At 36.6% G+C, this 25,988-nt stretch overlaps 1 protein-coding gene across 3 annotated transcripts in view; it reads right to left on the minus strand.

Moving 5' to 3' along the window:
• Positions 1–25,988, minus strand: part of DIAPH3 (diaphanous related formin 3) — a 568,557-nt gene that overhangs the window by 465,194 nt on the left and 77,375 nt on the right. For all 3 annotated transcript variants that reach the window (XM_068526481.1, XM_068526480.1, XM_068526482.1), the window contains one exon: positions 19,514–19,618. In XM_068526481.1, coding sequence (XP_068382582.1) covers positions 19,514–19,618 — 105 coding nt within the window. The remainder of the gene's footprint in view (positions 1–19,513; positions 19,619–25,988) is intronic.

Below are 25,988 nucleotides of genomic sequence, written 5' to 3' on the forward strand. Positions count from 1 at the left end.
CAAAAGCTCTGCAAACAGCATACTATTAGCTCTGCTGATTTATTTTTATTTTCCTAATTGAAATGTGGTCCGTGTTATCAGGCCATCTGCGCCATGGCAAAATGACATGGTAAACAAGATAAAAATGGTATTTTCTGTTAGCAACAACATCAGATTTTGTTTCTGCCAAGAAAATATTATTCTAAAGAGACAGTTTCTGGTACCAATACCGAAAACTTGGATAAAGGAAGCCGAAGTAGGAGCAGCCTGTAGGAGACTGCGGAGAGTCCAGGGTCTCCCCGCTAACCCCCTCAAGACAGAGTATGAGGCCTTCTCAACATGGCTGCAGGCGACAATCCAGCACTTTAACATGCACTTAGGGCCCATGTATTCCACTGTACTCGTTTCACCTGCCAATACATTTTGTCTCTACTAAACTGTGAGCTCCTTGATGTACTTGAGACCTTGTCTTAACTGACATTAGCTTCCCCAAGTTTCTCGCATGTAGTAGAAGAAAGACCAGATTACTACAGCTTAAAATCAAGCAGCAAGCACCTGGCAACATGCAAAAGTCTGATATAATCTGGTAGATGGTTGTCCCGCTCTTCCCCCCACATCATCCTCTTTGCTTTTTGTCCAAAAACAACCCTGTTCATCTTGAGAAATACACAAAAACATCAAAAAGCAGGTCACCCATAATCCCACTACTCCTTTTTGTTTGAGTACGAGACAAAATGGGAATTCTTGCCTCAGTTTCTCCAATTCTAGGCCAAAATGACAGACAGCTGTGAGTGCTTTTAACAAGTTTGGTTAGAATACATAAAGAGTTTTCCTTTAAATGAATAAATACACACAGGTACCAACTCATTCACATATACATGTACATCCTCACACAACAACTTCCTTTAAACAAAAAGTGGTTCATACTATACATGTGCTTCTATATCATTTTCTATATCAGCTAACTTTCCAAATCATAAACTCATTCATTTTAATAGCTGTATTATCGATCACTACATGAAGGTGCTATAAATTACTTAATCATTTCTCCATTGATGGTTATTTTGGTTATTTTAAATTTCTTTGACATTTTACCCAGTGCTACAAGGGACAACCTCATACATAGATCTTTATATATTAAAGCTATTGATAAAAATAGATTCAAAATCTGGGACTGTTAAATCAGTAGGGTATGCAAGTTTTTTATTTTGAAAGATACTGCCAAATTATACTCCCAAAAGGTTGAATTGCTTTATATTTCTACACCCTCACCAAACACTTACTGTCAGCACTCTTTTTTAGCTTTTCTATTTTGACAGATGAAAAATGCTCTCCATACCTATTTTAATTTACATGCTGAGATTGAACATCGTTTCAAGTGGCTGTTTGCCATTTGTAAGCAAATTGCTTACTCATACTAAGGAAAAAATTTCCTATTGGGTTATTCATCTTTTTCCTAATGATTTGTAGGTGTTCCTTACACGTTAGTGATATGTTAGCAACTATTTTCTTCCAGTTTTTTATGTCTTCTAACTTTGTTTACTCCCTCCCTCTCCCTGTCACTGCCCATATAGAAGTTTTGAGTTATTATATTAACAAATGTACCCATCTTTTCCTTTACAATTTCTGGATTTAAACTTGCTTAAAAACACTGTCTCACTCCAAGATTATTTTTAGTAATATCACCCCAGAATGATATTCTACATTTCATATAACTTACCCAGCCTAGCAAAGATGAGTTTTCCTTACTGAAGAGATAGGCCTAATCTTAAAACTTCAGTCTTGACTAACTTAAAGTTCCCCTTTCCTCAGTGAGGCCCTCACTCGGACTAGGAAATCTATAATGTTGAACAGGGCTGTGGATCTTCACTATCTTTCCACCTTGTCCTTCAATTCCATCATCCCTATTCACCAGGTTTCCTCCAACACCTTCAGGCCTGAACAGAGAGAGAGTAGGGAGGAAAGAAAGTTAAGATGTAGAAAACTGCTGTAATCAGGTATCACTGTCACACTCGGGTGCCACTGTCCTCTGGATATGGCTGATAGGCAAATGCTGCCTCCTTCTGTGGGATGCACATGTGGGTTACTCAGACTCCCTTGCTGAGACTTGGCAGTCCACCCCACCTAGACTCTCTCTGTTGGGGGTCATTGCACGTGCAGGTGGGCCCCTTGGGCAAAACTCCTTCCAAGACAACTCAAAGTCAACTCCCTTCGGAGAGGTCCACATCCAGTCAATGTTCTGGTACAAGTCCAACTTGTTCCAACAATAGGTCTAAGCCTTTCTCCTTGCTCTGCCACCAAAGCAGTTCACATAGCCCTTACCTTTAGAGCCACCATTCACAAATAGAGTCAGTTTCTAATTCCTATGTGTCCTTAAATTGGAAGGGATACAGTCAGCTTCTCAGTGGTTCTCTCAAATGTCCACTCATTTGGTTCTACTCCCTTAAAAGGTGTTGGAGATAATGCCATAGCTGACACCTGTATCTCCAAAGAAAGCCTCTCTATCAATCTTCTATTTTTTACATATTTGCTAACCTATTCTTATTGAGCCTGGAATTGAATGAGCTAATGGTAGCACAATCCGTTTCACAATCACTTTTCATGGCCACATTGCTCTGGTATCTGCTATCATTATCCCACTTGCTATCCTTGACCTTTGTACTTCTGCCAAAATGCTAACACAGTAGGAGAAGTCACATTTAATATTTCTGCTATAGAAACCTTAGTTTTACTGTTATAATAATTCCTTTTTAGACTTTTTCAGAATCAAAACAGCCTTAATACTACTGTAGCTGAATGCCTTATCTTGGGTTGATAGATTTTTTTTCTTTCCTTCTTTATGATGTCTTATACTTCCTAAATTTTCTGTAACAATGCATTTTTTTTGAAATAAGAAAAAAAAAAGATTGTTAGAATTGTTACAGTTTAAGTACCTTTATTCAGTCCATTCCCCATTAGTCACACTTAACTTAGATTTTGTTATTAACTTTAAATAAGCTTTATACAAAAGTAAATAATTGCTTACAGCCATTCTATTCATTCATTTTTTTATTTCTATTTTGTATTAAGATGATATTTGAATTCTGATCATATCTCACAAGAACACCAGGCCTCTACAGAACTTTTAATGTGAAAAGTATTTAGAAATCATATACTTTTCTCAGTAAGGAAGAACAGACAAAACAACAGGATAGTAAGAAATTATACCATATGGGTTAAAGACCACCTCATTAAGTGATACTCTAGCTTTTTAAGATGTATCTTTGATTTTAATAATTTAAAATTTGAGCATCTGAATAAATGAATGACACTTAGAATGTTACTTGACTACTAAATAAGTTGATCTTAGAATTTCTAATCATTTTGATTATTTAAACAGCCTTTGTCTCCTAAGAAAATCTTTTAAAATGACAGGGGGAAATATATAAAGATCACAAGCTATAAAAATAAAAATTCTTAGCGAAAGAGTAAAATGAGGACACCAGTTCCTGTCACATTCTCCTCTAAAAGGAGTGAAGAAGTGAACCTCAAGGGAGGTACATTTTACCAACTGTTAAGATACCCCCATATCTTAAATTACAACTGACTTCAGATAATGAATTAGGAAAATCAAAATATAACCGATAATTAGCCTCCTATTTAAATGACCCAAGAGATTACACATGTGCACCAAGATCAAGTATGACCTCAAGATAAAATGAATTTATTTTAATTACAATAAAAAGTATGGCCTCCAGAATTGCAGGGTACGCTAACAGTGGTGAGTATGTGCTATAAGAGGAAGCAGTCTGCAGGCCTACCTGCAGACATGTCCAGAGACCCAGAGTTCTTCAGAGAGCCCCACTAAGACTCCCCAGGAAAAGGGGTGCCAGAAATATTAACACAATCATCTAATTTGTGCTGCATCAGGTATTCCCTGCCTTCATGGGGTTTCTAGTCCATCACATTAACTCAACTAATTTAATTCATACATGAAGTATGAGGACGGTTCAGATAGGAAAATCATATGATGCTATGGGCACACACCCCATTATCTTCATAGTGGATCATCCAACAAACCAAGTAGGCAACTCTCTGCCATTTGGCATCTAACATAGACTAGCCTAAAAAGAGAGAAGAAAATATAAGAATTTTCTCCTTAATAATAGTATTTCTGATTACGGATTGTTAAAGTGATATTTGGATTTTAATACATCAGCCCCTATTAGCTTAGATTGTATACCTGCCCACAAAATACATACTGAGTCTTAGAATGCTGACCGGTCAAGTTTGTGAGGCTTCAAACTCCATCACTTGTAGACAGTCATGAATTCACAAAGGTAATACTGTCACAAAGGAGTCTATCTTGTCCAGATAACACATTAGCTCGATGCATGTCTTTCTTCTGTCTTTTTCCTCCAAGTACAGTACACAAAGGCAGAGCCAGGGCACGTTGTACCTTCTCTGGGCCCTCAAGCACTAACCAAATTGGCAAAGAGAGTGGCAGTACTGAGGTCAAAACAGCACAAACTGAGTCTTTAATTAAATGTGGCTAAGTGCAGGATGGGAGCTAGATAGCGGTACAAGAATAGAGGAACTAGTACAGGCAAGAACAAGAAAGAGTTGATGTGGACAAGATGGAAGTCAACAGGAACTTCGGGGAACAAAGGTTTCCCCATGAACAAAGGTTACTGCAGGTTTGGACATGCTCCCAGAACATTCCTGAATGGGTATGATAGATTCCATTATAAGAGGATGAATTTAATGGGTAATTAAAGTTAAAAGGAGATTTAAAATTGGGGGTTAGAGTATAATTTTTAGAAGAAAACTGATAAAAAAAAAATTTTTAAGTTAAAAGTTTACTTTTAAAAAGGCACCAAGCCCAGAAAGTTGTATAGTTCTTGAAAATAACAAGTCATCAAGTAATTTGTAGGTTGTGCAAAAATATGTGAGTAGGGAAAAAAGGCATATTTATCTGTTTGTCATGAATCTAGCATAAAGTGTGATAAAAACTAAACAAAAAAAGAAAAACCAAATGGGTTTGTGAATGAGGCAAAATTTTCTAATGAATTATTAAAACTTTGATTTATATCTTAATGATATCTTCAATTCATATTATATATTAGGGATAAAATATTAATACATTAATTTATATCACAGTAAGTCCCCTACATACGAACCTTCAAGTTGCGAACTTTCAAAGATGCAAACGTGCGTTCGCATGTCCAATCATGTAAGGTGTGAGTGAAATTGCAGCTTGCCCTCCGCCTCCTATTCTGACGATCCTTCAGTTCTACCATCTCCCACCTCCTTCCCCTCCTCTAGTCAGTAAATCTTCTCGCCTGTTCACTTCATGCCAGCCCCTGTATGCCAGCTGTTGTACTGTACTACTGTACTTTTCAAGGTACTGTACTGTAAGATTAAAAATGTTTTCTTTATTTGTTGTGTTTGTTTTTTAATGTATTATTTGTGTGGAAAGTATTATAAGCCTACTATAGTAGAGTACTATATAGCCGATTGTGTTAGCTGGGTAGCTAGGCTAACTTTGTTGGACTTACAAACAAATTGGACTCTTACGAATGCACTCTCCAAACAGAACTCGATTGTATGCAGGGGACTTAGCGTAATATATATGAAGTATTAATACAATGGACATGTTTAAAATAAACGTTTATTGGCTTAGTGGCACATATGATCAGCTTTTTTTAAATTGATAGGGTAAGTGATCAAAAATTTTTGGAGACTACTGACCTAAAATACAGGAAACGAGCCAGAAGCTTCTGTTAACCATCTAGATATACCATGGAAAGAACCTGCATGAATGAAGCCAAGACACAGGGAAACAGTGCTAAGAGATACGGAAGACCGAGTCCTTACGTCACCTGAGAACTCAGATCCAGGCCTGCCTGAAGCCAGCATATCCCAGGGCTTCCCAGATGCAGGAACCAACATGTTCCTGTTTTTCTGAGTCACTTGGAGTTGAGTCGGTCACTTCTAACAGAGGGTAGAACATTCACATAGGGTAACAAATAAAACAAGTTACAGAAAATTGTATTTTTACGACCCCACTGGAGAGAGAAAGGAAAGAAAAAAATAAAGTTCACCAGAGTGTGAATTGTTTAAGGTGCTAGAGACAGACATCCAGTATCAGGCTCTCCACTAGTCTGTAACAGAGTGATTGATGCCCGAAGTATGCTGTAGGCGACACAGTTACTCCTATGAATCAAATTCTGTAAATACCAAGAGGTGATTTTTTTAAATAAACCCCAAACTGTTTATGATGTATGATAATATTGTTCTTGTTACGGTAATAATATACGAGAATGAAAAAAGTTGTTTCTGTGACAAATTAATGCTTAGAAACATCAAGATTAGGCTGAGTTGCTTTAAAAAAACTTGTTTTCAAATTAGGTATGATCAAGAGAACTGAAAAGATCTCACTGTAAAAATCATACAAATTCTCATAGGTCTGAACTTAGACTGTTTTTACAAATATAAATTCTTGGCTGAATTAAAATACACAAGCGGAGATCACAGATGATGCTTCATGCTTTATGTAGGAAAAATCAAAGTAGGAACAACTCCTACTCAAAGAAAAGGGCTTGGCTCTGTATTCAAATACTGAGATGTGAACATATAATTTTAGGTTCTAAGTAGAAAAAAGACTGTATGTACTTTTTTATGATGACCAGTTTTAATAATTCGTATTCAACTTTTTATTCCAATATAATCAGACTTAAGAATGCTTCATCTGTAGCATTCACACAGTCCCATTTTACACTTTAAACTTTGATAAGATGACTTATCAAGAGACTTAAGACAAAGATAACATACGAGACTTTATTTAATCATTGCCCTACTTCTCATCCCATAATTCCCATACAAACACTCCTAAATTGTATTATTTAGTAAACTAAGTTTTCAAGGGGCATAATGAATTTTCTGAAATCACAAAGCTAAAAGTAACAAAGCTGGATTCTCAACTCCTAAAAACAAAGTATAGTCTGCCGTGATGAATAAAATAACCTTTTATAAAATATTGCAGAACACAGCTTTAATTCACACCATCCAGAAAACAATATAATGTATTCTTTGTTCCTATTTCAAATCATTAATATTACTATACTATTTCAGTAATTTTCTTAGTATTTAAAAATAGTATCTAAATATACTCACCATTTTTGTAATTTATTTTACTACTATATATATAATAAAGTCCTAATGTCCATAACATTTTACAATGTGTTACAGAAATTGATGAGTTTAATTACTTAATGTTCACAGATCAATTTGAAATAAATTGAAAATGAGCACGCCGTACGCTCTACTTAATCTTGTTACAAACTTGTTTCAAAATTCACTTCCTAATTTGCAACCCAGTAGGTTATATTTTAAAATAATAAATAGAAAACTTTCTTTTACATCTCAGCAGTTTAAAGCCAAAGCAACTAAAGGTAAGAAGAGTCCAACTAGTCAAAAGGTCTCACCTCAAGGGGAAAAAAAGTCCTATGCTTTTATTATCTAAACCAACACATCTGGCTTGTTTGTTATACTCTTTTTCTTTTTAAAAATGGGAATGAAGTAACAATATACTTCTGTCTCTGTCTATAGAATAATTTTCAAATGAATTACAGGCATAAAAGGTAGAAAAAATTGGTAGACAAATGAAATAACGAAGGAAAATAATCATTCAAAGTCAATTCTGGTTGGTTAAGGATGGCACGGAACTACATACGTAAGATGAATAATACATTTTCATTCTAAGTAATACAGGTACCTGCATAAGGGGTCACACATCACTTCTCACATTGCTAAACCATTTTAAAGCACAAGGTGATAGAAACTCTCAGATGCCTATGAACTCCATTTACATGGAGTACATCACTGTAATTTTTTAAATGCATTCATATTCAAATCTGAGAAACATGATTCTGAGGCTCATCAGGCCTGCTTAATTGCACCAACATCTGCAATCAATTTAAATTCTTTAAGATAGTCTTTCAGCACTTGAAGTGATTTCATGCTGTGATAGATTTAACACACTCACTAATTTATAGACACACACAAGCAGATGAGACCTATTTTTCCAGGGGTGTGGTTAAAGTACTGAAGGGCAGTCTGAATTTCCCAACTATCAGTGGGATATAAAAAAGAATGCATTTTGCATAACTTACTTAAATTATATAAGATGATAGCACTGCACAAACATAGTATAGAAATTAAGACTAAAACTAGTGTTTTATTTAATTCTATTTGTAGGTCATGGACCATTAAGAGGTTTGATGACAGTTTACCGGTGAAATAAACAGCAAAATCTAGAGCTATCAGTTGACATTATATAGGAAAAAGTCATGCATTAATATATCATCATTTTCTACCCTGAAAGTCAAGAGGGGCTGGGGGCGAGCAAGAGGAAGAATACTAACAATCCAGAAATGGTTTTCTAACCAAACACATAAACTGACATAAAATAAGGAAAAGAATACAAAATTCAAAAATCAGAAGACTAGAGGACCTGGGCAGATGGCAGCAGCAGCATAGTTTTTGAAAGTGCCTGGATCTCCACAGAAAAAGAAACAAAACAACTAAATAGCAAAACCAAAAACCCAACAATATTGAGCAATAAGGTATCTCCATGACCCTCAAAATACAAGCAGCTGGAGAGAAACCACTAACAGTCACAAGATCTGCACAGCATCAAGGTCTGTGTGGAAAGAAGCAGAGAAATAAACACGATGTCTGATGATGTGAAAACAGGAGAAATCTAAAGTAGCCCAGAGGTATTCTTTAGCAATTTGAGAACAGCAGCTGAAAATGAGTGGTGTTTGGCCCACACCAGCTGTGGGTCAGTGTAGGAAGCAGAAAAGAGCTGAAGAGGCTGGAGCTGTCAATGTCCTCTGAGTCCCAACACTGAGGTCAGGGCTCCCTTCCAGGACAGGACCCCACAATGTGGAGAAAGTGTTGAGAGTGAAATCAACACGGAGCTAAACATTCCTACTGACCACAAAAACATAACCATAATACATGGCAAACTGCAACTTACGATTTCAAAATGAACTAAGAGACATTTAAAAAATATATAAAACATGAAAAAAAATACCTAAAGCAGAATTAGAAAAACTCAGACAAGTGAGGTGAGAAAACTCAGGAAAAAGAATGGAAATAAATCACTTCAGAAATGAAGCCTGAACTAGAAGAAATATAAGAACAAAAAATAATAAATCATATTATAAGAGATTCAGAAATGAAATACAGAATTTTTTTTCAAAAAAAATCAAAAAGAAATGAATAAGGTAAAAGTATTTGGGAAAAAGTGGCATATTGAAGATATATAAAAATCCAACATACCGATAATAGGATCCATGAAGAAGAAAACCAAAGCAAGTACATAATGAAAGGGTATCTGCATATTTTATAATCCCAAGTCAGACATAAAAATAAAGAGAGCTAGTAATCTATAGGGAATGAAAATTAGTTATCTGCAGACCTTTTAAGAGCAATGCTGTCATGCTTTATGACAGAAAAATTTTTAAATTGTGGGACTTCCCTGGCGGTCCAGTGGTTAAGAATCTGTGCTTCCACTGCAGGGGGCATGTGTTCAATCCCTGGTCGGGGAACCAAGGTCCCGCATGCCACGAGGCCAAAAATAAAAATAAAATTAAAAAAAAAAAGAAAAAAGAAAAAAATTGTAAATTTAAGATCTTGCAGGAAAAAAACATGTGAGCCAAAGATTTTATATCCAGTAAAACTGACTAAACAATAAAGGGCTAATACTGCTATCAACATGAAAAACTCAGGGAATACTGTTTCCATGACCTCTTCAGACAAATCTACTAAAGAACAAACTTCAGACAAACAAAATGACTAAGAGAAATATTAACAAAAGGACTGGTTGTGAGCATTAAAATATAGTTACTCACAGAATTAAAGACTAACTAGGGGTTAAATACAGTTAGTAAATGCTAAAGGAGTATAAAATGTAATGGCTATATGCTCCATGTAGATATAGTACAAGAAAAACAACAGCTGGAGATGTGGGCAGCACGTGCAAAAGAAAAAAATTTTAAATACATACACATAAATACATACGCATACTTTTTTCCTTTGCTCTCTCTCCACTGAAAAGGCCTACAAACAGTGATTAACCCACTAGCAATAAGTATCCTTGACCCCCAGATTGTTCTTGAAATATCATCTCCCACTAAAAGAAATGACAGATTCCAGGTCTAGTGTGGGAAAAGAGGGGAGTCTGCAGTAATCTTACCTTACCAGATAGAAATGAAACAATGTAAAATAACAGGGCCGTGCCAACCAAAATGACTAGAAGCCAACTGGACAAGGTCCCACTGGTTGAAGATGGGACAATTTAAGCTTCACTAAGAATAATAACATTAAAAATAATATACCACCTTTAGAGGATGATAGGGAACCAATTCAATATCTTGAAAACTGGCAAATAAAAGAATCAAGCATTTATCCTAAATTTCCTATATCATAAGGTAATCAGTATTTGAGAGAAAATGTCTCTTTATAAATATATTCCAACTAATAAATGAAAATAAAATTACAGAATTTTAATGATAAACTGGACATGAAGTACTCCCTAATACAGAACATACCTCCTACAGTCTTACCAAAGGGATCAAACCTGAGTCTGATCAAGCCTCTGGATCTAGCTGCCACTTTGCAGGAAATACAAAGGAAAGAGAAACATGTTAACTTTACCACGAGTATGCAATCGGCAAAATACAGACTGCCTTAGATAAAATAAAGGGAACTTGAAGATTAAAAAAAGTTAAAGATATTCCAATTTTAAAATATAAGCAACAATAAACTGTGGTGTCTGGTGGTATAATTTTGGGAGATAAAATTAAAGAAAGTCAAGGAAGTAGTTCCTATAGAAGTCAAGGTAGTGATTTAGGAAAAAAAGCAAGATTTGAGACAGGGTAGATGGAGGGCTTTCTAAGGTGCCTGACAAGGTTCTTTTTATTGATCTGGGTGGTGTTCTTATGATAACTTATTAAGCTACATATTTATTTGTTGGTGTTTTCTATAACTGTGTTTTATTTTATAAATCAAAAGTTAAAAAAATCAGAAACCCTGGTTTCTAGTCCTAGCTACTAACTGGGGGCTGTCGCACACTTCATTTGCAAAATGTAGAGATGCTCTAAGATAATTCCAGACGTAATGTAAATAAAAAACCACCTCAGTAACTGCAAAAATCTCTACTAAATGAAAGAGTATAACAAAGCCATCCTTAACCAAAAAAAAGGGGGCAGAATATGATTTTTAACTCACCAAAACAATGCAATACAGCTTTCCCAACGGCTACCAAAGAAAAAAAAAAAGAGAGAAAAATCTAGCGTAACAGTAATAATATACAAGGAGTAGATAAAACCTAAGATTGTCTGAATTTTCTTTCAGACAATTTTATTTTCATACCTCAAAGAATCCCAAGGGCAGAGTTCCCAGTTTATGTAACCTACCCTGGGAAACTTCTGACAGTAAAAGAATTTGAAATAATTTTTACATTGAGGGTAAGAAGCTATACCAACCACACTTATTTTCTTGAGGGTGGGGAGAAACCATTATATTGTACCAGTTAGGAAATGGTAGTAAATCAGGGAAGCATGAAATTAGGAATGAATGCCTTTTGTATATCAAGATGATTAACCCATTATGGACTTTTAAAGTATGTATAGAATTTATTCTCTTTAGGAATAAGTAAGAACTGAAAGGATGTCTCTCAAGTACAAACCAAAATAAAGAGGGGTTTATTAAGTTTACTGCCACCTTTGAAGCTTTAAAACCAGACACACTCTTCTCCTCCTTGCTCATACCTGTTCTACTGGGCATCCTTTTCCAAAAAAGACCAAGTTCCTCCATCTGTTACAGTAGATAACCTTCCCCCCTTTGATGACTTTTACAAGAGGCCAAGGGTCGGAGAATTTCTTCATAGCTACAGTATGCCCTTTGAACATTCATTTTGACGTTATGCATGTGCAAACTAGCGTGGAACCCACAATGGCTTGATAACAGTTTTATGAGTCATGTTCACCATGTTCAGCCTTTCAATCCTATTAAATTCTAGTCTTTGGCTGAATTAACGTTACACTAAAAGACTCTCATCTTGTCCGGCCCAGTAGTTCTCATCCTTGACTGTACCCTAGAAACACTGAGAGAACATTACTAAATACTGATGCCTGGGGCCCACCTGACTTAATTGTAAATGACAGGACCCAGATATCAAGATTTTTAAAGCTCCCCAGATGATTCTAATGGATATCAAGGTTGAGCGCCACTGTACCTGGCAACTTTTTTTCCTATTTCTTCAATTACCTAATAGAAGAAATTTTCACATATTGAGGTATGGGGACATTATTCTGGCTTATACATGAGTTAATTTGTATTCTATGCTGACTAAAACAGCCTGTTTGTGGCCTATCAAACATACACTGTACATCTGCTTTAATCACTAAAGAAAAGTGTGCACTGACCAGGAGTAAAGAATGTCCATGTTAAAAATAAAGATTAAATGCCTCCCTTCCTGAGAGGCCAATGCTGATACTCCTTAAATGATAAGACTCCCTTCCCAGATGCCAAGACCATACTGTGTACATGCTGATCTGTGTTTTGGGTATTTTTCTGAAACCCTGAAGGAATGTATCCCTGACTTGTTTGATGTTCTTTGTTCTGACAAGACATAAAACTGTGCTGAAAACCGTGCTTCTCCGGAGCAGTTCCTCAGAGTTATCTGAGAGGCTGTCTCCCAAGCTATAGTCTTCAGTTTGGCTCAAATAAAACTCTTTTCTAGTCCCATTATAGATCATTTATTGATTATTTGCATTGACATACCTTTTCCCTTCATTCACTGAAAAACAATTGCACATAATACATAGCATTTTTCTCAATTTTTCACTTATTCCTTCAGAACTGTTCCTTCTTTCAAAAGGTTCATTCCATACGGATATTTGCTCTTCACTTTCATCTCCATTATAATCACATGCCTCTTCTTTCTGGCACTTTCAAAGTTTTCACTACTTTTGCAGTTATCAGACATAAGCTTAATTATATTCATTAAAGTCTAAAAAGTAAGCATGAACATAGAAAAATATCTTAGATCAAGAAACACCTCAATAACCAAGATGAAAACAACCTCAGAATGACCTCTAATGCCACAACTGGTGTAAGCACCATTGGCCCTGTCAGGCTCTAAAATTCTAGTAAATTTTACTAGTAAATAACAATGTTTCTGTATCTGGCGAATCTTTTAAAAAGTGCTGTAATGAAAGAAAAGACGTCTTAACGAGCCATAAGATTTTTAAAAGACCAAAAATACACAATTCTAGTTTGAACCTAATATAATTTCATCCTACAAAAAAAAAAGAGAAGATGACTGTTTTCTTCATATTCATCTCCTGCCTAAACAAAAACACAATGCAGTAACAGCAGAGAACACTATACACCACTGGTGCTGCTCAGAACGACTTGTAAGAAAGCTGGATGAATCTGAGCTGTTAGAAGATAATTTTAATTGTACATAAATAAAACCTGTCCTATATAGGCACAAATAGAAATTAAAATGCCAGACAGATTAGGAAATACTCTTAAGAAGAAGCTGGTTCATTGCCCTGAGGCTCTGAAATTTTCTCCTCGTCAGCAAGCAAGACCTGGAGACAAACAGGCAAAGTATTGTAAGGGTACTGATGATAAACAGGTAAGTGTCTAATACTGAGTACCAGCCACTTTTACCAAGCTTTTGTGTGGCAGGGATGCTTTGATCAAATCCCTAACCTGAAATGTAAGCCAAAAAATAACCCGTGTTTATTTTACCAAGAATGCATCACTATTTATGGTTCATCTAAGTTTCTAGTGGTTAAAATATAAGCTTTTTAAATAACAACGATGACAAAAAATAGAGGAAATAAAACAAGGACAACAACGACTTGATTTACCTGTATCTGACAATGTTTCCAAAATTTACATATGAAACTGAAATCTAAAACATAAAATACACACTGAAAGTTATGAAAACACCCTCAATCAAGTCTAGATTTTCTACTTGGAGAAAACGTTCATACATACAAATGAACACACAACTAATATTTTCTCAAAACACAGTTCTCTTCTGATCAAAATATGCCTAGAAGGCTGATACTGCAGAAAACTCTGTCCTCCATGTTTGAGAACACCATGACCTACTGAGCTAGAACAAGTGATAATACCTTTCAAAATACTTTTGAACACTACATATACACACCTCTATACATACACATACGTGAAAGTCTATAATCCTGCGCTTACGAACTCAATTTACACTCAGTCATTTCATCATGCTTTTTGAGAAACTTTTGTTACAATCTTTCTATGTGCCTTTTAAAATTATGTTCTATAATACTTGTTATTTAACTTTATTTTTTTATCAAAGAAGACTAAGCAAGAACTACAGAAATACTTCAGAAAGGATTCAAGGAGTAAAGCTAAACGCCATCCAAACTTTTCTAACAAATGCCTCGGAGGAGCCCTTGCAGTCACTTGACTGCAGTCTAGATTGACTAGGAAAGAAAAAAATTAGAGACAAAGTCAAAGGAAGCTAGTAAACTTCCAGGAGCACTTATAAAAGAGGATTTCTGCTTCATTCCCTGAAAAAAGAAATCAGAAAGGAAAAAACTAAATACAGATAGGGAATAAAGGATGGATGTTATAATTATGCACCTTAGAAATGAGATTAGGCCCTTTTTATTTCATGTCAGCCCACCTAAAATGAGCTTGTTACTTGCAGCTGGGATACAGTTTCCAATGACATATTGGGGGGCGGCGGGGGACGTCAAGGAGCCTGTAAGAACTTTGGATTCCAACCTAGTGCAATCCTCAGGAACTAGAAGTATACATTTTGAAGAGAGATTTTTAAAGCATTATATCCACACCTAATGGTACAGCCAAAAAAGACCATGTGCTGATAGGTCGTAGTTGTAGTGGTTGTAGTCTGTATAGAAGTAAACTGCCTGGACAGTGTCATCATCTCAATATATAAAAATAAATTAGGAAAAAAAGAAAAAGAAGATGAATGGTTCTTAGAGACATAATCGTTCTTAAAGACATCATAAAGGTGTTATACTACACAGCATAAAACAAAATGTCCCTCAAAACTCTTTAAATGTCTCTCTCTCTCTCCCCCTGAAACTCCACCTCCCCACAGAGGACCAGACATCTTTCTGGTTCTCCTGTCCTATCGCTCAAACACGCCTGGCCGATTCTCCTCTTCCTCCTTTCACTTTCTGGGATATAGGTTTTGGCCTCTCTAAGTTGTTTCTAGTTTTGAATTGCCACGCATCACCCTGAAAAAGCCTAAAAGTGGAACAGCAAATTCTTTCTTCTCAACAAATAGAAAAGAGATTTTATTTTTACTAATCCTTTGCAATGGGTTGGGGTGGGAGCAGGGGGATGTAGGCAACTCATTGATCTAAATCCTACTCTCTACAGCTATCCTCTTTAACACATTCTTTAGTTGCATATAAATTAATCCATGGTTTTCTGTTAACCCTGTCATGGGAGACTTCCATATTACCCAGACAAAACACACCCAGAAAATACACACAACATATACACTGATGTCACAGATAAAGGGTATGATATACCTAAACAAAAAAGAAATAAGAAAAGGAAAACTTGGTGAAGGCAGCAACTCTATTAGGATATATCTCCCAAGCCTGGTTGGTTCCACTCAAAGCACAAGAATCTTGACTACAAAAATCATAACTTAATATCTGAAGGGGGCTTTAAAAAATGTTTAAGGAAAAAAAGGATTAAAAATAATTGAACCACACATAATAAAAGAGAATTATACTCACAGTTGGGTTAAGCATAATTAAATACATTTATATGGTAGATTTGTATTTTAAATTCTAGCTCACTTCCGTTTAGAAAATAGGAAAATTCTTTGGCAACTGTGGTTTAAGAGATCCTCTCTTGTTCTAGAATTTTCTTCATCCTACCTTGTTCAGGAACTGTGGGTTCTCTTCCATTTGGACTATCGTGTCACATCCTACTTATAAGGTCCTTACCACTAATTGCAGAATAGTCTTACCCTCCAGCAAGTAATCGTACATAGGTAAAATCTGTATCGTTCTGTTTTGAAAGAAGTTTTCTCCAATAAACTTGCTGCTAAGCACAAGTCATTTACCAAGGGATGGACACCTGGCCTTGTAGTGCCTCCCCATCTATGCTCTGAGTATACTGGGTGAGGGGAAGATCTTGTAAGATACTCCTTTGGATGGAAAGAGAAATTTCCATAGTGAATTAAAGAGATAGCCCACATAGGCCAAAGTGTATCTGGATGGTCTATCAGGATGTTTACAGCAGCAAAGCAAAAACCCAGCTGAAAGCAGCTTCAATAAGAACTGGCATCACCTCACATAATAGAAGAGTCTGGAGGCAGGACTGCACTGGGCCAGAGCAGCAGCTCCATGACGTCAGGCGTCAAGCACCCCACACACCCTCACAGCCACGACAAGTAGCAGGGAAAGGCAGCTTTCCTGCTCTGGACCCTTTTATGAGGGAGAGAAACCGTTCTCAGAAGCCCCCACCAGACCTGGCCATCAGACTGTACTGGCCAAACCTGGATCACATACCCACGCCCTAGGAACTTAGAAACACGTCTATCTGGCATTTTTAGCCTCAAATATAATATTTGCTTAGTAAATTTTAATAATCTTTCCTAACTGAAGAAATTCAGTCTTACTATTTGGCCACCTAAACTGAAACCTACTAAGATCTTGGAAACAACCTAGTTTGATCAATGGTTTTTATTGTTTTTTTGTTTTTTCCTATTTTAAAACCAAGCTGATCTACTTTAGGGCTAGTTTGAGTGTTAACATTTCAAAAGCGTTTTCAAAAAAATCAACTGGAGCCATCAATACTATTTGCCAAAAAATAATATTAATGCTTACCCACAAAAGAGAATCTCAAAGCAAATTCTAAGGCTAAAATGGTAACATCTGACAAAGTCCCCACATCCTCCCTAGAACAACCTATCTAGGAGCTTTGTTTTTCTCAGAGAAACTTTTTCAGTACTCATTAACCTAAATATACTGGCGTAACAAAGTCCATATCCTAGAGTTAATAAAATGTGTTTTTACTTCCAGAGCAAAAATAGATGACTGGTCAGCTTGAACCTTCTACCATGTTAACCATTTGCCGAATTATTCAGAACCCTCCTAGGAAAAGCCATGACTCTCCACACACCAATTAAATGCTTTAATCATACTTTAGATAACTAATCTATTTCAATCCTGATAATCTAATTACTTAATTCTGGTAAATAAATTCCAGCCCAAGTCCAAAATAATTAGAGGATTAAACTTTAAAATCAGTGAATGTAAGCTGAAACAGATCCACTGTGAAGAAGTTCAAAATGGTTTATTCTATTAAAAAGTCTGTTTATCTGAAATCCCAGAATTAAACTGCACTATTATGCTAGGGTTTTCTATGCCAGTTCTAACTAATATATTATCTCTTGTAATTATATTAAGTGGATTCATGCTTGTTGGATTTTAAATTCCCTAACAGGAGACTCTGCCCTGATGACTCTACATAAAACAGGTACAGCATCTCCACTCCCCCTGCATTTTTTTCCCCACATCACATTTCACCTCCCATTACATGTGTTTGTGTGTTTCTGTCATTTGTGTCTCATTGCTCCATAGGATACAATGACGCACTATCTTGGTGCTCAATCGCCAGGGCCTTAAATACAGACACTTTTATTAAGTGCCTGACACACAGATGCTTAATAAATGTGTTGAGTGAACAAATGAACTTCTAGAAATGTAGACTCACTAATAAGAAATTTGTATTTTTACTGAGGTACATTTACTTATATTTTTAATTGTGGTGTAATGATTTCAACAGTAAGAATTTCGACAGTAAATCACAAAGAAAAATAAAAAACAAACAATTGCTACTACAACCACTGCTACCGCAAGAGGCAGCCACCAGTTAAAAATCTGTTACGGGGGCTTCCCTGGTGGCGCAGAGGTTGAGGGTCTACCTGCCAATGCAGGGGACACGGGTTCGAGCCCTGGTCTGGGAAGATCCCACATGCCGGAGAGCAACTAGGCCCGTGAGCCACAACTACTGAGCCTGCGCGTCTGGAGCTTGTGCTCCGCAGCAAGAGAGGCCGCGACAGTGAGAGGCCCACGCACCGCGATGAAGAGTCGCCCCCACTTGCCGCAACTAGAGAAAGCCCTCGCACAGAAACAAAGACCCAACACAGCCAAAAATAAATATAAATAAATAAAAATTTTAAAAAAAAAATCTGTTAAGTTCTAATCACAGAATAAACAATTTAATTCTAACAACAAGCCTATGGTGTAGGTATTAGCCCCATCTTATGGACGAGGGGATTGAGGATCAGAAAGATAAAATAAGATGTCCAAGACCAAACAGAGGATAGTCAATCCAAATCACGGGAGCCCTGACTCCTAAATCCCCACTGTTAATTTGTGATGGCCAAGTACCATCAAGGGACAAAAGCAATTTACATCTCAATGGCAAGATACAGAGCCCATAGAAAGAACTGGGAAAAGCACAGTACTCAGTGAATTCTACATCTGAACATCAGGCAGCCAAAAAATGAGACATGTTTAAAAATTAAACATCACTTGAATCTTTCTTCCAAAAGAAATACCTCAGAATCACTGACTAGTCTAGTAGATAAATGGAGTTAAAGTATAAATAACTTATATTCTTGTACGCTGGCCTTGGGTTAAAGTATCCAGTGAAAACTACAGTGTGTTTAGTTATTTTTCTCCAATCCAATTCTATTTTACATTCAACCAAAAGCATTTTCTACTGTCTTTCTACCGAGCCTTTTCTTCTTCATTAGCTTCCATTTTATATTTTTCATCCAATCCACTTAGTCACAATTTTTTTCATGACAACAAAGCTCATTTGTTGTTCCATGAAATAAATATAATTGATTCTGTGTGCCGGTCATGTTTCTCAGACATTTAGTTATTACTTCCACTCACATATTTCATGTTTCCCTAGAAAAGTGGCAGCCACGTGGATTCTTAACGCTCCTTTCAGTGTCTACATTTATAATTTGTTACAAGCTAATTTCATCCACAGGGAAACTCACATTAAAAGATATGCCTCTAAGCCACTATTATGTATCCTGATTTAGGTAGTTAGAGTAAAATCAGTCTCACTTTTCTACAATACAAGTATTATCCCAGTTTATAAGTGACATTAGAAATCAATACCCATCTTAATTCACTAACAAGGAGGGGTGTCCTAGAGTGAGTGGACCAAGCAGCCACGGTGCTTCGTAACAGTGTGAGTGGCCAAAAAGCAAAAGCAGTTTAAAAGTTACAAGGTAAGAAATACTTTCAAATTAAACAAACTTATTATAATACTTGTACCTTTAATTATACATACAAAAGCTCTATGATTACAGTTGCCCGCAAACTTAGGCACTTCATTAGACAAATGTATTGTTTTCCATACCACAACATGCTTCAGCAGTACTTCTCAACTTGACAGTTTTACTTACTGTCTTGGAAGCAGTATTAATGTACTGCATCACCATTTCTTTTTTGGTACTGAAGTCCTTTTCCCGCAATGGTGCCTTTTTATCTTCATTTAAATTCATATCTTCCTGGAAAACACAATTAAAAAGCCTCGCTTTAGAATCTAAGTAGAGCAACAATTCTACATACACAATGAACAGAAAATCAATAATTTGTGACTACAGCAGCATTAACCGTTTTGGAATGATTTACATGTGGCTCTGCCAGGAGAAAAAAGAGAAAGGACCTGGAGACACAGAGAACAGACTATTCTAGATCGTTTTAGCAGGTAAAACACTTACCAGGAAAACTTTTTAAATTCACAGCAGGCTAGTAACATTACGTTCACGTCACTATAGATAATTAAGACAGTGGCAGATTTCTGCCTTCCATAAGCTTATTAGGATTCACAACTTATACATAACTGTGAAATGTATATATTGCATATAAAGATATATTTATCTACAGAAATTATAAATATTATATATTATATGCAATATATAATATTTATAATTTCTGTAGATAAATGTATTTTAAAATATAAACATATGTTTACAACAGCTGTACCTGAAGCCATCTTGCACCATTCTGAAAGCGCTGCTCCATACGTCATAAGAATTAAAAGGTACATAAGCCAATCCCTTTCCAGATTCTGATAAGCTACAAGCACATACCAAACACCTAATACTGATCCTAGCAAGAGGTGAAGCATCCTGCAGTTTTACCTGTCTCTTCTCCACCCCTATCAAAAATATTCGTTAATTAATTTATCGCATGTTCTAAATCACATAAAAGTGGCACCCATAAAAAGAAGTACCACCTAAAAACCTAACATTTCTCAACAGCACCAATCAAAATAAAGGTTTAAGTACGCTAGATCTTGCTACAGGCCTAATTCTGACTAAAACTACAAGCCAAGAATATCCACATAAAGATATGAATTGCGACCAGAATCTATCAGCTCAGCTGACGAAGGAAGGGAGGCTGAGGTAAGACAGAAGTGGCTGAAGGAGAGGGCAGCTCAACTGGATTTCCTCCTGATCTTAGCCTTGGGTCATCTGTGTGCAATGTAGGACGTCTTAATGTATATAAACTACATAGCCACTCAGAAGAGTGCCCATAAAAACCAGGACTTTGGATCACCTAGGGAGCCCAGAAAGTTTAATTTCTTCTACGTTTTACAAGGGTCCTACAGTTCAGACACTGTCGTTTATGCCTTTAGCTGACTCAGTTTTTGGCTACCAAAACTTTGAAGCAATTAAAAGTCAAAATTCCCTTCATTTCACCTTGATATAAAACTTAAGATCTTAGAAGTTGTCCCATTTGACACTCCAATAAAAGGCAGCAATTAGTAATGTCACTCTTGGCTACTCTGGTTAGAAATATCCTATTATGTGAATAATGGTTTATTTTGTTTCTTTTTTTTTTTTTTCTCTAAGCCAGTGATTTTCAATACGCCTTAACACCACTTAGGAAGCATTCTAGAAATGTCTCGGGGCATTTTGGTTGTCATGGTGACTGAGGTGACGCTACCAGCATTTACAGGGGAAAGGTGTGCTAGACATTCTGCTACACATGAGCTAATCCTACACAATAAGAAAACTGTCCTGCATCCCACAGAGAGATACACAGAGAGAACAAGAGAGGGAAAACCATAATTATCTACGCCTAGACTCTAATTCAACGAAATTAGATGTACAACAGAATATGTAAATTGTTACATATTTAATACTTCATATATTATGTAACTTAATATACATTGAATTTTCCAAGAATCCAACTACTCTGTAAATTATAGTTACACTGTTTTTGTTTTAAGCTTTACCATCATTTGTGTTCCATTTCTGAAATTTAGGTATCCCAGGACAATCCTAGCAAAAGGTGAAGGACCTAGCTTACTTAAACCTTCACCTTTTGCTGCTTGTGGTATCTGAATCAACAGAACAGCACACCTACATCAACCTACATCGTAGCTGTTGTACCCACAGTGGCATGAGGCAAAGACTCCAGAATGTGACTTTATTGTGCCTTCTTGAGTAGTCGATGGCCAACTGTTTACACTGAAATACATACTGTTTTATTATATAGTACAGTAAGGCATTATATGTTGATTTTTTTTTAAATTATGAGTGGAGACAGCTTATATAATCTATAAAGAATTTAACTAAGAAAAAGTAATGAGGAAGTTAAGGAGCAATTGTTATAAAAGTTGTGTGTGGGGGGCACCTAAGAGCACTGAGAACATCTGTTTTAAATTATTCACTGTATTTTTTATTTTCTGTCTAATGGCCAAATGTGATCCAGCCTCTTTAACCAGCAAATTAAAATACTTAATAGATATAGAAAACTAAAAAACAGAAAACCCATTAGCTGTGGCTGAAATCAAAATAAAATTTTAAGGTGGAGGGTTGTAAGAAAGAAAAGGCTACTGCTTTCTTTCTGCAAAGGCATCTTCAAGATGACATGAGCTTATACACAAAAGTTGTATGTTTGGAATTACGGAAGAAACCCAGAGTTCTCCCAACTTCTTTCCTCTGGCTTACCCCACCTCTCTTGTCTAAATATGACACTCAACTCCATAACAAAAGTTTGATGACAGTGCCTGCTTAAAAACAAGAGGAAACAAAGAAGAAATGACACTACAGAGAAGTTTGGAATCAACTACATAATCGCACAAACCTTCCAGGATCGCTCACTAGGTAGGTAACTTCATCTAACAGATGGTCCTTCTCTTTACATCCAGAAGAAATGGCACTCGAAAGAGTAAGGAAAGTTCTGCCCTTTACAAAAGAGAAATAAGGGAGTGATGGAAAGAAAAAAAAAAATATGTATGTATCTATGGAATAGGGTACAGGATTTTTAGAATAGATTTTGAATCTTTATCAGTGGAGAACAGGGCTAAAAAAGAAGAAAACTCTACAAGACACTGACACTGAACCTCTGAGGGTCACAGAGTCCTAGTGAAATGTATTGGAAGCTTCTTCCTAGAAAATGCACATCCATATTTTATGTTACAGTTCCAATTCAAGTTAAGCTGAACATCTTCCAAAGCTATCCAAGAACCTGGAGGTGGGAGGCAATGGGGGAGCCAAGTATCTCTATTTAATAAGCCCCTGCCATAAGGCAAAACCTTCAGCATGAGATTTTGAATATCACATAGTCCATGTATGTATTACACAACAGAAAATACAGGCCCATAGAAATGAAATGACTTTTCAGAGCTATCTGGTTGTTAGAAGCTTGAGAACTGAAGCCCACACACCCAGTCTAGTGCAGTTTCCAGATAACTGTAAAGGGTCTCTTGTGAGCAAGTCATCAGTTTTCACATTAGTGAGTTCACAGCTGGTTAGTATGATCATATCGCATTTCCTTTGTCTTAGGTCACGTTCCCTAGAGGCAGACCTGGGACAGGGATGCAGGTGCAGGTGATTAATGAGGGGGATGCTCTCAGGAAAAGGGGACTGAGACAGGGACATTCGAAAATGTGGCCTCAGCTGGATTCTCGCTTCAGCCTGAAATGCACAGCAGTAGATAGTACCTGGAGGGAGAGGCCAGCCTTGACACCACCCGAGTCAGTCAGCCATTAGCTGCAGGACCCCAGTTCCCTGAGGCCAAATCTCTGGATTAAGAGGGCAGCTGGGAACCACCAGGAGCCAACACTCACACCTGGGTACGCCCACAACCAGCCTGGTGAAGGGGGTCTTGGAGGGGCACCAACAGTGTCCACTACACCATTTGAAAATAACTTACTTTATATTATAATAAGGCTTCTTTCTAAGCAGAACTGAATAATACAGAAACCCACATTTATGGCCTACACAAGCAATATAAACCTCTGTGTGTTAACCAATTCTTCCATTCAAACATAGGTCAGGACATGTAGTACACTGTATAGATACAAAATGATACTGTAGCTACAGATTTTATAACAGCCCTGAAAAACAGTTTACTTCAATATATATCTATATATTGATATATATGTAACTCAATAAATACCTATAATAAATAAAATAATAAACAGGAATTACATAGAACACATAATTGTATAAGGCCTGAGGAATGATTTGAATGAGGCTAATATTTCAGTGGATATGAGATAAATATCTATTTCTTTAAATGGAAAAACCTTATCAGTTGGCTATTTAACTGAATATAGCTCATTTAAAAATATTTTTTGAGTAGTCATCAATCAAAACTTTAGTGTCTGTCAATCTGAAGAGGTTTTGTTGTGAAAGTTCTATTAATACCTTAGCAACGTACATTATGAATTAACTCACTTATAGCACTACCTTCATATACATGCTTAAACACAGTTTTTTGCCTGGGGAAATTGGGAGTTGCAGCATCAAAAAGTAATTTTCCTCTAGTTAATTACTTTCTAATTAAAAACTATACTTAAATTGAATCACTGTGCTACTTCACTATGTGAGTCTGACTGGCACTAGGGGCAGATTTCAGAAATACAGGGAAGAAATACTGAAGAAAAAAATTAAGGGGCATGCTAAAAAATAAGCAGGATTCTTGGATAGTGTCAAGGTCATGAGAGATGAGGAAGTACCACTGACCAGGAGATGAAAGAGACATGGCAAACCAAACATAAGATGTGATGCTGGGCTGGAACCTAGAACAGGAAAAGCACATGAGTGAGAAAACTGCTAAAACCTGAATAAAGTCTGTGGTTTGGTAACTACTGTACCAACATTAATTTCTTAGTATTAATAACTGCACTAAAGTTATATAAGATGCTGGCATTAGAAGAAGTTGGGGGAAGGGTATAAAAGAATTCTCTGTACTACTTTTGCAACTCTTCTGTAAGTCTAAGTTTATTTCAAAATAAAGTTTTTTAAAAACTAAATTAAAATATTCATAAAAATTCTGCTTTAAAAAATAATTTGAAAAGAACAAGAAAAATGGAACATCCTACATTCTTTAAAAACACAGTAGTTTTTTAAACCTCCACTAAATAAAAGTTTGTAGTGTACTGGCCACAATAAATACACACAAACTTGATGGAGGAGAGGGAAGTAAAGAAACCACTATCAAGACAAATCTGAGGCTACCGAGAGGAAGAGTTAAGACACAGGTAACAGAAGTCCATTCAAAACCTAAAGGTCAGGCATCCTTAGGAATTTTCCAAAACACAAAGTTCAAGTTGCTCACATGTCTTCCCATTTTCATTCCAGATCTGCTCTCTGAACCATCCTTCTCACTCATTCTCCCAGCAACACTTGCTACACCTTTTCACAAGGACCTGGTATTTCTATAATCTTAAATAACGGTTAAGTCTGAGCCAGGCACTGTGCTAAACACTTATAAGCACAATTTATTTAATACTCAGTAATAACCCTTTGAGGTATGTACTATCCTCTCTTTATTGGTGAGAGAACTGAAACTGACGGAAATCCTGTAAGTTGGCCACAGTCCTGTAGCTTAGATTTGTCTCTCCATTCTTATTTCCATATTATTTATCTCCATTATCTAAAATCCCACTTCCTCTGGGGCTAATGCCATCTGACATGCTCGGCAGCCAACACCTTGTGTTGACTCCTCTGCCAGCCCATGCCTTCACACCCACAACCAGCAATCTTCATTTCCACTTTCCTCAGCCACGGTCTTCATGACCACACCTGGGCCTTTTCATTAGCTAAAAACTGTTCCACCTCTATTATCATCATAATCTCCAAGATCCTTTTCTCTGACCTCAATCTTCTATCTTTTCACTTCTCCCACTCCCAAGCCACCTATTTTCTGACCTCAATAAAACCTCCAGTGTCATGACCCCCTCCATTTTCTCCCAATTAGGCTTTTATGGTCCATCACTTCCTACAACATTGATGGGAAATCCTAGTAGTCTCTCCTCACATTCCCTAGAGTACTCATTTCAAACTTGCCATTCTCCAGGAGCTATGAAACCATTGCTTCTACCTACCATTTTCGGTAAGCAAATTTTAATTTCCTCCATGAAAAGGAACCTATAATTCAATTTCCTGTTTCCTCTATTACCAATTTATTTGCACACTAGTTTTTCTGTGCCAACTCTTGCCTCTGTCCATAGATAATCCCATTCATTTATGCTCTGGATCCTCTTTCCTCTCACCTCCTAAAAGGGCACTGCACATCAATTACCCTGTTTTAATCCCGTTTCACTAAACTCTTCTCAGTTGGTTGGGTCTCAGTATATAAACATGTTAATCCTTAATGGATTAAAAATTAAAAGAAAAAAGCCTCCCCTCAACCCTAGCTCTCCTTTGTATATGTCATTCTTTTTCCGCCTTCACAGATAATTTTCTTTAATTTATTTATTTATTTCTGGCTGTGTTGGGTCTTCGTTTCTGTGCGAGGGCTTTCTTTAGTTGCAGCGAGCGGGGGCCACTCTTCATCGCGGTGCGCGGGCCTCTCACTGTCGCGGCCTCTCTTGTTGCGGAGCACAGGCTCCAGACGCGCAGGCTCAGTAGTTGT

This window comes from Eschrichtius robustus, chromosome 18 (genome assembly GCF_028021215.1).
Source record: "Eschrichtius robustus isolate mEscRob2 chromosome 18, mEscRob2.pri, whole genome shotgun sequence".
Taxonomy (NCBI): Eukaryota; Metazoa; Chordata; class Mammalia; order Artiodactyla; family Eschrichtiidae; genus Eschrichtius; species Eschrichtius robustus.